This window comes from Hyalella azteca, unplaced genomic scaffold (genome assembly GCF_000764305.2).
Source record: "Hyalella azteca isolate HAZT.00-mixed unplaced genomic scaffold, Hazt_2.0.2 contig4798, whole genome shotgun sequence".
Taxonomy (NCBI): Eukaryota; Metazoa; Arthropoda; class Malacostraca; order Amphipoda; family Hyalellidae; genus Hyalella; species Hyalella azteca.
The window spans coordinates 48,186-62,895 of record NW_025935009.1 but is presented as its reverse complement, the minus strand read 5'-3'; the positions used below and the strand labels follow the sequence as shown (position 1 = coordinate 62,895).

The window sequence follows — 14,710 nt, the reverse complement described above, 5'->3', positions numbered from 1 at the left end:
CGTGACAGGGACAAAGTTTCAAAATGACGAAGAACTGAAAGAATACGTGACTGGCTGACTGCATATCTCAATACACTAGCGGCGGAGGAATATGACACTTCTATACAGAAACTCGTGACACGATGCGAAAATGCTTAAGTTTGTCCGGAGATTATGTTGAGAAGTAGTGTAATACATCTTCTTTTCAATAAAGATGTTTACATTTGTTAAATTTGTTAATTCCTTTTGTTCAATTCCCAAACGGTTACTACTTTCCGGATGCCCCTCGTAGCTTGGTCCGCGGCATCGTAGCTCGGAAACTGAGTGTAGCTGTGCATGGTTTAGCTGAGCTGAATTTGTGGCCCACGGCTGCGTTCCCCAGGCAGATAGAGGTGCACTGGCTGTTTTATATGCCTTGTAGAGATGCACTAAGGAGAAAATGAAATTCTTTCCAATTTATAAAAGAAATTTGTCACAGTTTAATTCAACTTTATTGCTGTTGAAGAAAACATATATGACTAATTTAAAATGGCAGTTACATACCTCCCACCATCGATCCTTGTGTTTGTTCGGTTGACTATTAATTATGAGCGAACTTTGAACTTTGTGCGTGACTCCATGCAAGCGCGATTTGAGGCATGGGAATTCAGAAACTTGGGTCGCAGGCTCGCTGCTGCAGTCACCATGGCTGCAGTAATGCACACGGCATAATCAAACGCAGTTCCGCAGTCCGCACTCCGCAGTATCGCTCCGGCGTTCGTGTGGTGAGGATGTGTGTTGTGCGTGAGTGCCCATAGCTAGCTTAGGAGGGGGACTGACCCAAACCAGTGACTGCTCAGAAGCAACCGTTTCACAATAAAATGGTATTTTATTATTAAATACTTTCTAAATTTGTTCAGTGTAAGGAAACTGTCATTCCTTGCTGTAAGGAAACTGTTATAGTTTATTTATATTTATAAATTCATCGTCTTTAGGCTTTACTTTACCTTTTATTGAAATTACACTCGTGCTAAAAATAAAATTGCTAGGGTTCAGATTTATGATTTGGAGAGTATAATACCTAACAGCAATCAAAGGCAAATAATTTTTTAGTGGATCATTTGACGTGTTTAGAGAACGAAACATTTCGGGATGCACCAAGTGAACGATCGCCCGTAGAGCTGAAGAAATTGTTACTGAGTTAGGTACTTGAGTTCTTTACTGGGGCACTATTATTATCTATATCTATTATTGCTGTAACATGCGAAACATTTTGTTGGTGCTTTGATCATCATAATTGTTCCGGCAGCTCGATCGCTGTCAACAAATTGATAGTCTACTAGCAACTACGCCTGAAAGGTTCCCAAGCAACTGCCTGTCCACATCTCACTGTCGAATCGTCCTGCTTCTAACTTGCTAGGTTGCGATTGCAACGATGAAGCTCCTATAACTCTAACGACTGCATTACTAGTTACTACCATACTACAAAATTTTCCTATACTATAATATTGTATTGAAATATTCGGATTTTGTGTACCATTCATATGTGTGTAAAAGCCTAGCGCCTGCGTTCAGATAACACGCACGGGAGTGTGAACGAATTAAGGTAGATGATTGTCGAGGTCTTAGAAGTTTTCACTGGTGGTATCCCGAACACGGACAGTCAAGGTGAAATTTTAGGAATCTTTGTTCACATATTCTAGATCAGTCCTGCTTGTTAATGGTAACTGACAAACTTAATAAATAGTTAATAACATCCATGATCGTGTTTTTTTTCGATATAATATGATAAGTCGACCTATTCATCTATTATTACTCCGCCTGAAGTCTAACCTGGAGCCGGCGAGCGCGGTGTAAGCTGAAGATTTGGGAATATTATATGTTCTTGTTACATTTGACTGGGTACTACGAAGTACATTCATTGCATTTATGTCTAATTATTACTATAGACATAAACTACATTACTATAGACATATTACTACTATTATTATTATTATATTTTCTTCAATGCCAACACTTCTATTCTATTCTAACAGAATTTTTTTATGTTAGACTGAACTGCGTGGAGACAGTACTCAATGTGCAGAATTAGTCTAAAGCTCTTCAGTTCTTGAACAGTCAAAGTTATTTTATTTAACCAACTTGTGATTTTTAATGTTAGAACTACGACTATTTTATTAGTTTTTAGTGAGATTAGACGCGCCAGACGTGCCTTGTGACGATGGCGGTAGACATAGTGCCAGTTGCACCCATGCTCCTTCCCGGCAGAAGAGCTTTACTTCCCCGCAATCCAACCCCTTGGTCATCCCCTGAGATGCAGACTCTTTGTGCAGCTGATGCCCCAAAATGCGTCACAAAGTTCCTGTCGACTGTCTCTGCCAAAGAATTTATAGTCAGGTCAGTTCTAGTCTTAAAAACTTTTAATTTTGTTTAACAGAATGTACACTCTAATATGTTCGGCACTTATTGTTTGTATGAGCCTACGCCTACTTGATTTGACTGCTGTGGACTTGTGTTCTCCGTGCCTGCGGTAATAACTCTAGTCACGTGCCTGCTGTAATAACTCTAGTCACGTGCCTGCTGTAATAACTAGTCACGTGCCTGCTGTAAGAACTCCAGTCACGTGCCTGCTGTAAGAACTCCAGTCACGTGCCTGCTGTAAGAACGCTAAACATGTGGTCCAATCAGTTTAGATTTGTTGGATATGTGATGGTTTCACTACATGCCCATTAAGCACGCGCTGTACAGTACATGCCCATGAAGCACGCGCTGGTAACAGTACATGCCCATTAAGCACGCGCTGGAACAGTACATGCGCTGTTAACAGTACAGGTACGTTAGAACCGTGCCTGTCTCTCATGCTGTAACAGGACCACCCTCCTCTACAGGAGCTCAGCGCCCTTGCTGGATGTGTTCGAGGAGCCCTTCTTCCACCGCACGGTCACGTGGCGCGTGCACTGCCGTCTCGACGGTCAGACGTACCTCGCCACGTACGGCCACACCGAGACGTCTGACGATGAGGTACGTGGGTTCGTCAACACTGTGATATGTCTAGGTTAATAATGACTGAGTCAGTGGAGCTGTTTGCACTAGGCTGTATCCATATCACTGTCAATGGTGACTGAGTCAGCCGTGCTACCAGCACCATGCTTTATCCATCTAACTGTCAATGGTGACTGCGTCAGTGGTGCTGCCAGCACCATGATCTATCTCACTGTCAATGGTGACTGAGTCAGCCGTGCTGTCAGCTCGAAGTATTCTCTCTCGTCTAATGCCCTGTTGAAGTGCGTGTGTTGTTTTAATAATGCACATAAACAAGTCATTGGCCTTCCTGTCAGATTCTGGCAGTATGGTCCTGGGGTGAATAAGAGGGATTGGGGGTTGGGGGACCAAAGGAAGGTGAGAAGGTTAAGGGGTTAAGCCCCGGAAATGCAGCGGCACTTAACCCTTCGTCGGGCAGGACTGGCAGCAAAAAATAGGGTCGGGAATGTTTGTTGACGCGCACGCGCAGTGTGCAGATTTGTCGCGCGCACGCGCAGTGTGCAGATTTTTTGACGTTCGGTGTGCAGATTTGTTGACGCGCACGCGCAGTGTGCAGATTTGTTGACGCGCAGTGTGCAGATTTGTTGACGCGCAGCGTGCAGATTTGTTGACGCGCGGTGTGCAGATTTGTTGACGCGCACGCGCAGTGTGCAGATTTGTTGACGCGCACGCGCAGTGTGCAGATTTGTTGACGCGCACGCGCAGTGTGCAGATTTGTTGACGCGCACGCGCAGTGTGCAGATTTGTTGACGCGCACGCGCAGTGTGCAGATTTGTTGACGCGCACGCGCAGTGTGCAGATTTGTTGACGCGCACGCGCAGTGTGCAGATTTGTTGACGCGCACGCGCAGTGTGCAGATTTGTTGACGCGCACGCGCAGTGTGCAGATTTGTTGACGCGCACGCGCAGTGTGTAGATTTCTTGACGCGCACTCGCAGTGTGCACATTTGTTGACGCGCACTCGCTCGCAGTGTGCACATTTGTTGACGCGCACGCGCAGTGTGCAGATTTGTTGACGCGCACGCGCAGTGTGTAGATTTCTGTGCACGCGACGGTGCTATGAAACCCAACCTTGGAGCGACACTTTTGTAAAATAATAATTTTCTGTTCGTTTCTTTTATCGCATCGAACGAAAGTCTATTAATGAAGTAAACTCGAATTACTGCGAGGCAATAAAGTTAACGGATTAAAAGACACGACTGACTGTTCACGTAACCCTCCGCGTGTTCTTCAGTGTTCCCTTCAACTCATTACGAGACGTGCGCTGAACATCTGGCACACAGGAAGAACATATCGCTTCCTGTTCCGATGCTCGTTTGATCCCGGAATGGAGGTTCTCAGTTCCGCAAGACTGGACTCGCTCTTCCGCAATTTCTCGTTACTCATCTGTCAACAGTTTATTTATTTTTGAAATTTATGGCGCAATTACACCTGCACGATGTGTTAAATTGAGCAAAAAATTACGGAAAAAATAATATTACGATGAGGTGTTACTTTTTACCCATGGCTATTCATTTCCGGCTAAAGGTTAGGGCCCTGAAGCTCTATCGCCATGCGGTTGTCATTAAGATTCAGGCTTTGTAACGCTATTCCTGCCTTACGTGCAGAACGGCAGTGAAAGTGACCAGTGCAGAAGTTTAGTGCGTTTACGGTTCCTTGAGACTTTAACTATCGGTGGCGAGACGCAAATGTTAAGTGTGTTGTAAGGTAGAAGCGTTGTGTGTAAACAGCTGCAAGCGACAGCAAGGTTACATGTGGCTCTCATCAATGGCGGACGCCGCTTCGTCGTCTGCTGAAGGCCAAGGCTGGCGGCCTCTTGCGTTGCCGCGGCGTCCACGAACGTTGCAGTTATGTTGCCTTTCATGAACGCATTACTGTCTTACGTCATGGCTCAAATTGAAAGTTTAACTTGTTTGTCGTAAAATTGACGATGCGCTACGGATTTATGAAAGGGCCAGACGTAATGAAAAACTTGAAGAAAGTCATGGGTAAGGAATGTGGTTGACAAGGTAACATTAATTTAAGTTTTGCCTATGAACACATATAAAGAAAGATGAGTTTATGAATAAGTTATTAAATTATAGGCTATAAAAAAAAACAATATATATGCGTTGCTAGGACGTGTTGAAATCGCAAGTATGACAAGCGCGACGTGTGTATTACCGGTGATGACGTGATCAAGGAATGCTCAGTCGCTAAAGCAGGAAACTCGTCTCGTCCAATAGCTGCTACAGCCATGATTTGTCATTTTTATTATTATAAGCGTCGCTTGGAGGACATGCACACGGACATGCACAAGAGTGGACACATTCACGAGTGGACACGCACACTTATTAACGCGCAAACGACTGGACGTCATGCCCCACACACCTCATGCCTTACACATTTGTCATTTGTATTATTATAAGCGTCGCTTGGAGGACATGCACACGGACATGCACAAGAGTGGACACATTCACGAGTGGACACGCACACTTATTAACGCGCAAACGACTGGACGTCATGCCCCACACACCTCATGCCTTACACATCTCATGCTCCTTGGTCCCATCCTCATTTCGAAATTCAATCTGCATTCGAACTTTTGAAATATATTTCCATTATATCCATGGTGGTCGTATGTGGGTGGTCGTAAGTGGTGCGCTGGTCCTAAGTCGTGCGGTGGTCGTAAGTGGTGCGGTGGTCGTAAGTGGTGCGGTGGTCCTAAGTCGTGCGGTGGTCGTAAGTGGTGTGCGGAGGTCGAAAGTACCGCGGTGATGGTAAGTGCCGCGGTGGTCGTAAGTGTTGCGGTGGTCGTAAGTGTTGCGGTGGTCGTAAGTGTTGCGGTGGTCGTAAGTGCTGCTGTGGTCGGGTAGTGGTGCGGTGATCTTAAGTGCTGCGGTGGTCGTAAGTGTTGCGGTGGTCGTAAGTGCTGCGGTGGTCGTAAGTGTTGCGGTGGTCGTAAGTGCTGCAGTGGTCGTAAGTGTACTATTGACACAACGATATCTCTTCCTGTATGCAAGCAATAGTCTTATTGGACAGCTTTGTGACAATGGCGTATTGTTGTGGGGAGTGTGAGGCTAGATCAGTGCTTTTTCTCAGGTGCTGTAGCAATTATTATGTTGTGTGATTAGCGTTTAAACTGCATATTGTGCGTTTTTATTGTTGGCTGAAATAGCAAATCTATTGCATCTATTAACCAGATCTAGATTTTGAACCTATAGTCAGGTTATCCCTCACTTTCCTAAGGGATGTAGACCGCATTTTTAAGCAATAAATAACAAATAATGTTATTTTACTGTCCAAAATTTGACCACAACTTGCCAAATCAGCGGCGCTTATTAAAGGAGCAGGTAAATCCTGATGGTATCCATGATACGTTATTCAAACAGACGCACGCACAATGGCCGCGCCCGCAAACACGCACACCCGTAAATTCCCTTATTGATACATGCAATTAAAGTTTCAGGTTGACCCGGCCAAGATCTAAAATTCCCGATTTTTGTTTAAATCTTTAAACAAATGATGATCGAACTGTAGTTACGCGAGTGGAAGGATTCTCGCATTTAAATTTGAGCCACAGTTTTATCCCCGTTATAAAATTATGTTTTAATAACACTTCAATATACACATGCTGCTTCACTTTATTTTGGGATGTTTGAAAGACTAGCAAGTCCTGCAATTTTTAAATTCTGTTATTCTAAATCCCGTCATTCCTGTAATCCTTAATTCCTAATAACGATAATGCTAATTAATGAGTTATATTTAAATAAAGACTTCTTTAAACCCACATTATAGATAGAAGACAGGACTAACGCTTGACTTCCGTTTCAAAATATGGAGGAAACTATGCTGCACATTTCAAATTGAATTTATAAATACAAATTTCAAAATTAAATTTCAATTTTTGTTCCAATCCATTCCTCCCTTTGCTGTAGTCACTTCCTATTCTTCCACAGGAATGAAATTTCAGGTCCAGGCAATATCTTGACACGGCAGGTATCCTGGATACGCGCCCTAACTTCCCCTCTATATTACGGTACCGGGCGTACAATGAACAACATTGAATTTAATACATTGTTATGTGCAACATGCTTTGTGTCCTTACGCTACCTGAATACAATACAGCGCTGTACTGCAGTGTTGCAGTGTGCACTGCAGTGTTGCAGTGTGCACTGCAGTGTTACAGTGTGCACTGCATGGTCCACTTCAGTCAGTTCAATGCGGGCTGAACCACTCACTGTGCTTCTTGAAACGCGCGGTCGCCGCAGCATTTACTCCCACGGAGTTCATTGTGTGTCAAAGCTGTGCTCGCGATTTATAATTAAAGCTTTCATTCCTATTTGTAAAAGATCCTTTATTCCTATTGTTTACAGAGCTATCACTCCTTTTTCTTACAGAGCTTTCATCCCTATTTGTTACATAGATATTATTCCTATTTGTTAGAGAGCTCTGAATAAAAATGATGAACATCTTTCTTTTCGAATATTTTAATGTTTTTACGTGGTTTAATTACTGTCACATTGTCCACTTGTTTTTATGACCTTATTTTATAGTAGATACTATGGTGACGAATTTTTAATTTTCATGCAGAGCCTAAATACAACAATCGCTTCACGATTCCGTGCATCACGAACCCAACCAAATTCAGGGGCTGGGACACTTGCATAACCAGCTTTTGTTTATTTCGTTTAAAATTTAATTTTTTCGAAGTTTAATTCACCGTGGCATTAGAATTTGCTACAACTTCCATGCTGAATATGAATTCATTCGAAACATTTTTCATCTGAATTGGTGTTCGTCGAACCTAGGATTTACTCATATCAAGAGGTTTGTCTAAGCGATAGTCTAAGACTGATTTTGAGGTCCCGGAAAAGAAAACTATGTTAAGTACATCAGAATTGCTGCGGACCGAAGCAGGAGTTATCATTCTGAACTTCCGCTTGCTCACCCATCACATTCCGCTGAGCGCCTAAACTCGGTGAACAGTGCGACGTGTCTGCAGCTGAAACTGATTTTGAGATTTTAGGTTAATGCGATCTTTGGTGCCCAAGATTTGACGATTTTATTATCGCTGCTTATTTTAAAAAACGCATTCACCGAATGTCATTCCGCTGAGCGCCTAAACTCGGTGAACAGTGCGACGTGTCTGCAGCTGAAACTGACTTTGAGATTTTAGGTTAATGCGATCTTTGGTGCCCAAGATTTGACGATTTTATTATCGCTGCTTATTTTAAAAAACGCATTCACCGAATGGCATGCACATTTACTGAATTACATGCGCATTTACCGAATGACATGCACATTTACTGAATTACATGCGCATTTAACGATGGACTTGCGCATTTACTGACTTAGATGCGCATCCGCTGAAAGAAGCACGCATTCGGTGTTGCGCACGCCCGCAGCGACGAGCAGATCTTGCGTCCGTGCCAGCAATCGAGCTTCTGACGTCAGGACTTGGGACATGGCGAGGGTTAGGGCGTTACCCTCGATAACTCTTACCGTTACCCTCGTGCGCGGTTACCTTTATATTTGGAAACGTTACCCTCGGACACGATTACCTTAATTTACCCTCTTAAAAAGTTACCTTTACCCTCGTAAACAGTTGCCTTTACCCACTTAAACAGTTGCCTTTACCCTCGTAAAAATTCCTTTAACCTCTTAAAAGATTACCTTTATCCTCACAAATTATTACATTTATCCTCGTAAACGGTTACATTTACTCTCGTGATCGGTTATCTTTAACCTTTACCGTCTTAAACGGTTTCTTTTTACCCTCGTAAACGGTTACCTTTACCTTCTTAAATGCACAGCCGCAGCAGCGGCGCTCAGCTGACCGAGGCTGCCAGACGCGCGTCGTTGGCAGCGCGCCATATGCACGTGGCGGTAACCTTTGCACTACACGTGCGCCGTGCACTGCATTGACTTACGTGCGCCGTGCACTGCAGTGACTGTCTCTTATACACATCTAGATGTGTATAAGAGACAGGGCTTTATCCTTCTCACTNCTGGCTGTAAGGTAATGGTCTGGCTGTAAGGTAATGGTCTGGCTGTAAGGTAATGGTCTGGCTGTAAGGTAATGGTCGGGCTGTAAGGTAATGGTCGGGCTGTAAGGTAATGGTCGGGCTGTAAGGTAATGGTCTGGCTGTAAGGTAATGGTCGGGCTGTAAGGTAATGGTCTGGCTGTGAGGTAATGGTCAGGCTGTAGACGTAACATTCTCTAGGAAGGAGAGGGAAAGTTTCGTGACCGCAGCCGCGGAGGAAAGTGAAGGAGCTGGACCGTGGCCGACTGATGCGTGTGTGTTGTGTGGTGTGTTGTGTGTGTCTTACTCGTTTCGTGCGGTGTGTGCGAGACCTGTGTTGATTGGTGTGTATGGGACTTGTGGTGTGTATCGGATCTTTGTGGTATGGTCGTAATTGGAAACTTGAGCAAAGCGAGGATGAAAAGTAAAGTTCCAAAGTTCTCGGTGATTTGACGTACCGTCCATCTACCTAATAAACATCGCCAACTTGGACTCGGAAGTTACCCATGCATGCATCTGCATTGTCATTTGCAGATATTTTCAGTTGTGCTTTTAATATTATTTTGCACTGTTAAAACCGTTCATCTGACATTGTGACCGCTGTTCATTCGAATTAATTAGTAGGGTCGTGGTATATTTGTTTCGTGAAGGTTTGTTGTAGGTTAGGTTTTGTCTGGATCGATAGTTTAATTTTTTGGAGTCAAATTATTTATCAGAACCCCTTATCTCTGGCGCTGTTGAGGCGTGGTATGTCCCTCACCTTCCCTTATCTCTGGCGCTGTTGAGGCGTGGTATGTCCCTCACCTTCCCTTATCTCTGGCGCTGATAAGGTGTGGTATGTCCCTCAGCTTGCCTTATCTCTGGCGCTGATAAGGTGTGGCTCAATATATGAAAGTTTGGCTGCGTCTTGAGCCCCAAAAAGCAGCTGTAAATATAACTGACTCCGACAGACCGATGAGACGCCGCTACTGCTCGTACAATTGCAAATGTTCATTCAAATAAAAACCTCATATGCACTATTTTTGCGCCTTCATTCGCCGCAATAATGGAGCTATGCTGAGCCTTTCGTGTACAAATCTTTATTCTTATATTTATTGAGATTTGTTTCTCTTTCATTATTTACTCCTTATGAATTTATAACAATAGTAATCGATGAGTGAGATCTTTTATATATGACTTGTCGTACCAATGCTTCTTCTCGGACTAAATAAATGAACTTATTCATTTATTACGCGATGAACTTATATAAATAAATGAACTTATATAAATTAACGAACTTATATAAATTGATGAACTTATATAAATATAATGAACTTAATTCATAAATGAAGTTATTCTAAATAAATGAACTTAATACAGTTGACGGGGATGACGTCATCAGGAGACATGGATGAGGCTGCCACGTGGCTGTGGTGCGACCACCCGCACGTGATGCGCGTGTGGGGCGTGGTTGTGGATGAACCTACGCGCAACCTCTTCTACCTGCTCGATACGCCCATAGCTACGCTGGACCAGGTCGTGGTGCGTATACCATGCACCATTTGTGGCTGTTTTCTTTGCTTTTAAATTCTTGATAAACTTGCGATTTAAGCAATCAAATTATTTTAATACTTATGCACCATTTAATCGAATTAAAATGCTAGTATCAATATACACCGAGTTGTTGTGTGGCAAACACAGCACATGTGTAATGTATTTTCGCGTTTACTTATTAATATTTATGAAACGATGTCCAGTTTCTGTTATCATTAGAAATCCTAAATCGTTTATTTTTAACTGAAACTCTGATGAAATGTGAATTTCAGTTGAATTACTCCACATTCTAATAATCAGAAATTTATTTACTGTAGCCTGCTACCGGCATTTCCTACTTATTGACTATTCCGCATGATGCGAAAAAGAAACTTTTTATTTGTTTGTATACAAAATTAACTTTAATTTATTATTTGAACACGCGCAAAAATTGAAACCGTTGAAGGCTTAATTAAACGTGCGGTGTGGTGTGTAGGTAAATGCTGGCTGCAAGTGCCGTGGAGTTTTGCTGTTCACGTTCAACTTTGCCAAAGTTGCACCCGCTTTCTTGCTGCGGGTGCAACCATGAACTAAAATCTATTAGAAAGCATTCCTGTAAATGTGAATTATTAGTTATACATGATAATAATCTGTTCTAGAGAGCATTCACGCAAAATATTAATTATAACATGTTTATAAATGATAAAGAACTCTCCGATACTACGAAGTTTCCCATCAATGTTTATAGCAGTTATAACGACGAAACTTCGAGAGATCAGCTGCAGCATTTGCTACGTTGCTTTTTATTGAACTGTTAGCGTAATAACTGGACATTTATAATCAGTGTGAGATCTTCTAGAGTTTACGCTGTTATCCTGATGGTGTAGGTATATGACTGTAGCTTAACAGATAACTATGACATTACTGGTCAATTTAGTTTATGTAATAATGCATTGACTGCTATGAAAAGTATAATTATAAAAATTAAAGTTAAAAAAAAGTATGGAAAGTATGATTAAACTCGGTGTACAGAACTAGTTTGGTTGCGTTTTTCAGAAGCGCCTCAAGCTTCGCTCCATGAGCATCCCTGAGCCGCTCATATGGAGCGTGCTGGTGAGCGTGACGTCCGCTCTGCTCCATGGGGCCCGTCACGGGCTCCGACGTGCCCCCCTGCTGCTGGGGAACGTCTTCCTCCTACGTCGGGGCATCGCCGTCGAGAACGGGCTTACCAGCAAGAGCCCGTTAGTGGCTAAACTTTGATATTGTTGCTAATTGTATATTTTCTGTTGATATTAATATAAATAATGATTTTAAAATTTGCTATTAGTAATCTATTCAAAACGCGCTACCAATATCATTGCTTGATTCAGGAGGGTTTTGATGAATGCTTTAGTTAAATCTATAATATTTTAAATTTATTTTTGGATATGGTGGGAGTGGCGACGTTTAAAATTGATCCCAATATAATTAATTTTGTTATTCGCTTCAATTTTATCTCTACAATATTAGTGAACGATCTTCCTTCATGAATTATTGTTATTTGTTCATTGGTTCGTGTACTCCATACAGTTTTGTATACGTCAAATGCACTTCCATGAAAAACAAGTATTTTATTGTTTAAGGGCAGGGTGGCCCAGTGGTTACAGTTCAGAGTACCATGATTGGCGCAGAGAGGCGCGGGTTCGATCCCAGCTCTGTGCGCCAGTTTCTGGTCAGAATCGGCGAGGAGGCCGGGCGGTTAAGCGCAGCAGAATTGTAGCAGTGAGTTGCGAGTTCGAGACCGCAAAATGCTGTGAATGTTTTGCAATGTTAAGAATCAGCGAGAGGCCTACGGCCTAATAAACGCTGTAACCGCTATTATTATTATTATTAAAATCTTTCATTTATTTGATAACTTGTAATTCTACAGACTAGCTGCGTGCAGCTGCAACAACAACAGCAACAAAAACAACAACAACAACATGACAGTCAGTCACCAACCCTCAACAACCATCACTACTAATAACAATGACAACAAAAACAACTACTACCTCGATGATTGCCGTTTCGATTCCATTGCCAAAAACAATGAAAACAATAGCCATGAAGATACTTACAATATTGATGTCTCCTATGACAATAACTATAATCACAGTGCCAGCTATAACATTGCCTTCAATAACTACAATAGCACCAATAACTACAACAAAATTAACATTAACAAGAAAAACAACCACAATAACTACGTCAATACCAACAGTAACTGCAGCATCACCGAAAATGAACACGACACCACCACCAGCAACACCAATAATAACATCAACAACAACAATAACATCAACAACAACAATAACAACAACAACAGGAACAACACAATCAAGAACTACAATAATAATAATAATAACAACAACAACAACAACAGTAGCATCACCAGCAACAATAATAACATCAACATCAACAATAATAATATCAAAAACAACAGCAATATCAACAACACCATCAACAACAGCAACATCAACAGCGCCGGTTGCTCGGCCGGTTGCCTGGCGCTGCACGTGTCGCGCGTGGCCCGCGCCCTCGCCACGTGCAGTGCGTGTGAGGCGCCCGCGCGCCCCGCGCCGCTCCTGCGCCAGCTGCGCACGCGCGTACGTCTTCAGTATTGCTGGGGTATTTGGGGGGTATTTGAGCTGCGGTATTAGACGTTCTTGTATGGTATTGAGGCGGTATTAGCTAGTGCAGTTCATTGAATTGATTAATAAATGCTTTACATGAACTTAAAGTGTCTTTGCAGAACACGTTGCATTCAATCGCTTATGCGATATGCATTAAATGTTGATGTATCAGACTTTGATGAACCGGACGTTGATGTATCAGACTTTGATGAACCGGACGTTGATGTGTTAGACTTTGATGAACCGGACGTTGATGTGTTAGACTTTTGTATTAGACTTTGATGAACCGGACGTAGATGTATCAGACTTTGATGAACCGGACGTTGATGTATTAGACTTTGATGAACCGGACGTAGATGTATTAGACTTTGATGAACCAGACGTTGATGTGTTGGACTTTGATGAACCAGACGTTGATGGGTTAGACTTTGATGAACCAGACGTTGATGTGTTAGACTTTGATGAACCAGACGTTGATGTGTTAGACTTTGATGAACCTGACGTTGATGTGTTAGACTTTGATGAACCTGACGTTGATGTGTTAGACTTTGATGAACCTGATGTTGATGTATCTAACGTTTTTGCAGTACTCGTCGGCGCTCGTACGTCTGATCGCAGCGCTAGAAGTTGACGTCGGTCCTGGGAACTCTGACGTCTCCAGCGCCCGTGTAACGTCTCCCCCAGATTTGTTCGTCCCGTCTCCCCCAGACGTCGGTTTGTCGCCGGGTTATACTCCTCCAGTAACGACGTACACTAATAACGTTCCGTGTAACGCTTCTACAGACGACGTACATGAGAGTGTATCGTTGCAATCAAAGTTCGACGTACATGATATTCCTGGTCGCGACGTCCCCGTGACTGGAATGGGAATGAAGGATTCGTGGAACATTGCTCAGGAATCTAGAGCCTCATTTCCTGGCCAACGTGACTCGATGATTTGCGGGAGCGAATCGCCTGACGTGTCGATACGCGGGCACGTGTTCAAAGATACGTCTGTCTGTGCCGTCAAATACCGAGACATGTCGNACAGCGTTAGCCACATCAGAGTTAGCCACAGCAGCGTTAGCCACAACAGCGTTAGCCACATCAGAGTTAGCCACAGCAGCGTTAGCCACAGTTGCCGTCACAACGCGTGGCGAACTCAATGAACTTTACAGCTTCTAGTTCGGATCAAATTACGATGGATTGAAAATACTTTATTATTGACGCCTATAGAGTGTGTAGAAGTTAATGCCTTGCAATAATTATTGATAGACGTAGATCCTAGAGTAACTTTGAGCTTATATCGTTTTTTCAAAAAATAAAATGTATATAATAAAGTTTATATTAGTATATAATACAATATAATATACTTCGATATAGTGATGTAAGCGTTGAAGGTTAGGCTTTGCTTGTGTACGACAATACACGCAGAATTTTCACGACTAGCTGGAGCTCGAACCTGCTGCTCGTTTCTCCGATCTTGATGATTATAAACACAAGACCTCGCTTGTTGCTGACATCTTGTTTTGTGAGGAGTACACGAGGAATGAGGCTCGTGGTG

At 42.8% G+C, this 14,710-nt stretch overlaps 2 protein-coding genes across 2 annotated transcripts; both read left to right on the top strand.

The window, feature by feature from the left end:
- Window positions 1-2,285: 2,285 nt before the first annotated feature.
- LOC108669219 (putative uncharacterized protein DDB_G0278921) lies at window positions 2,286-12,784 on the top strand (the record flags this gene model as incomplete). Its single annotated transcript, XM_018156521.1, is given in 5 exon segments — window positions 2,286-2,355; window positions 2,847-2,979; window positions 10,364-10,525; window positions 11,573-11,757; window positions 12,426-12,784. Coding segments are annotated over 5 exon segments (909 nt in total), but the record flags the coding sequence as incomplete, so codon positions are not given.
- A 205-nt stretch (window positions 12,785-12,989) lies between these two features.
- On the top strand, window positions 12,990-14,186 carry LOC108669218 (the record flags this gene model as incomplete). The annotated part of the gene is given in 2 exon segments (XM_047880169.1): window positions 12,990-13,140; window positions 13,755-14,186. A coding segment is annotated over 1 exon segment (156 nt), but the record flags the coding sequence as incomplete, so codon positions are not given.
- Window positions 14,187-14,710: the final 524 nt, after the last annotated feature.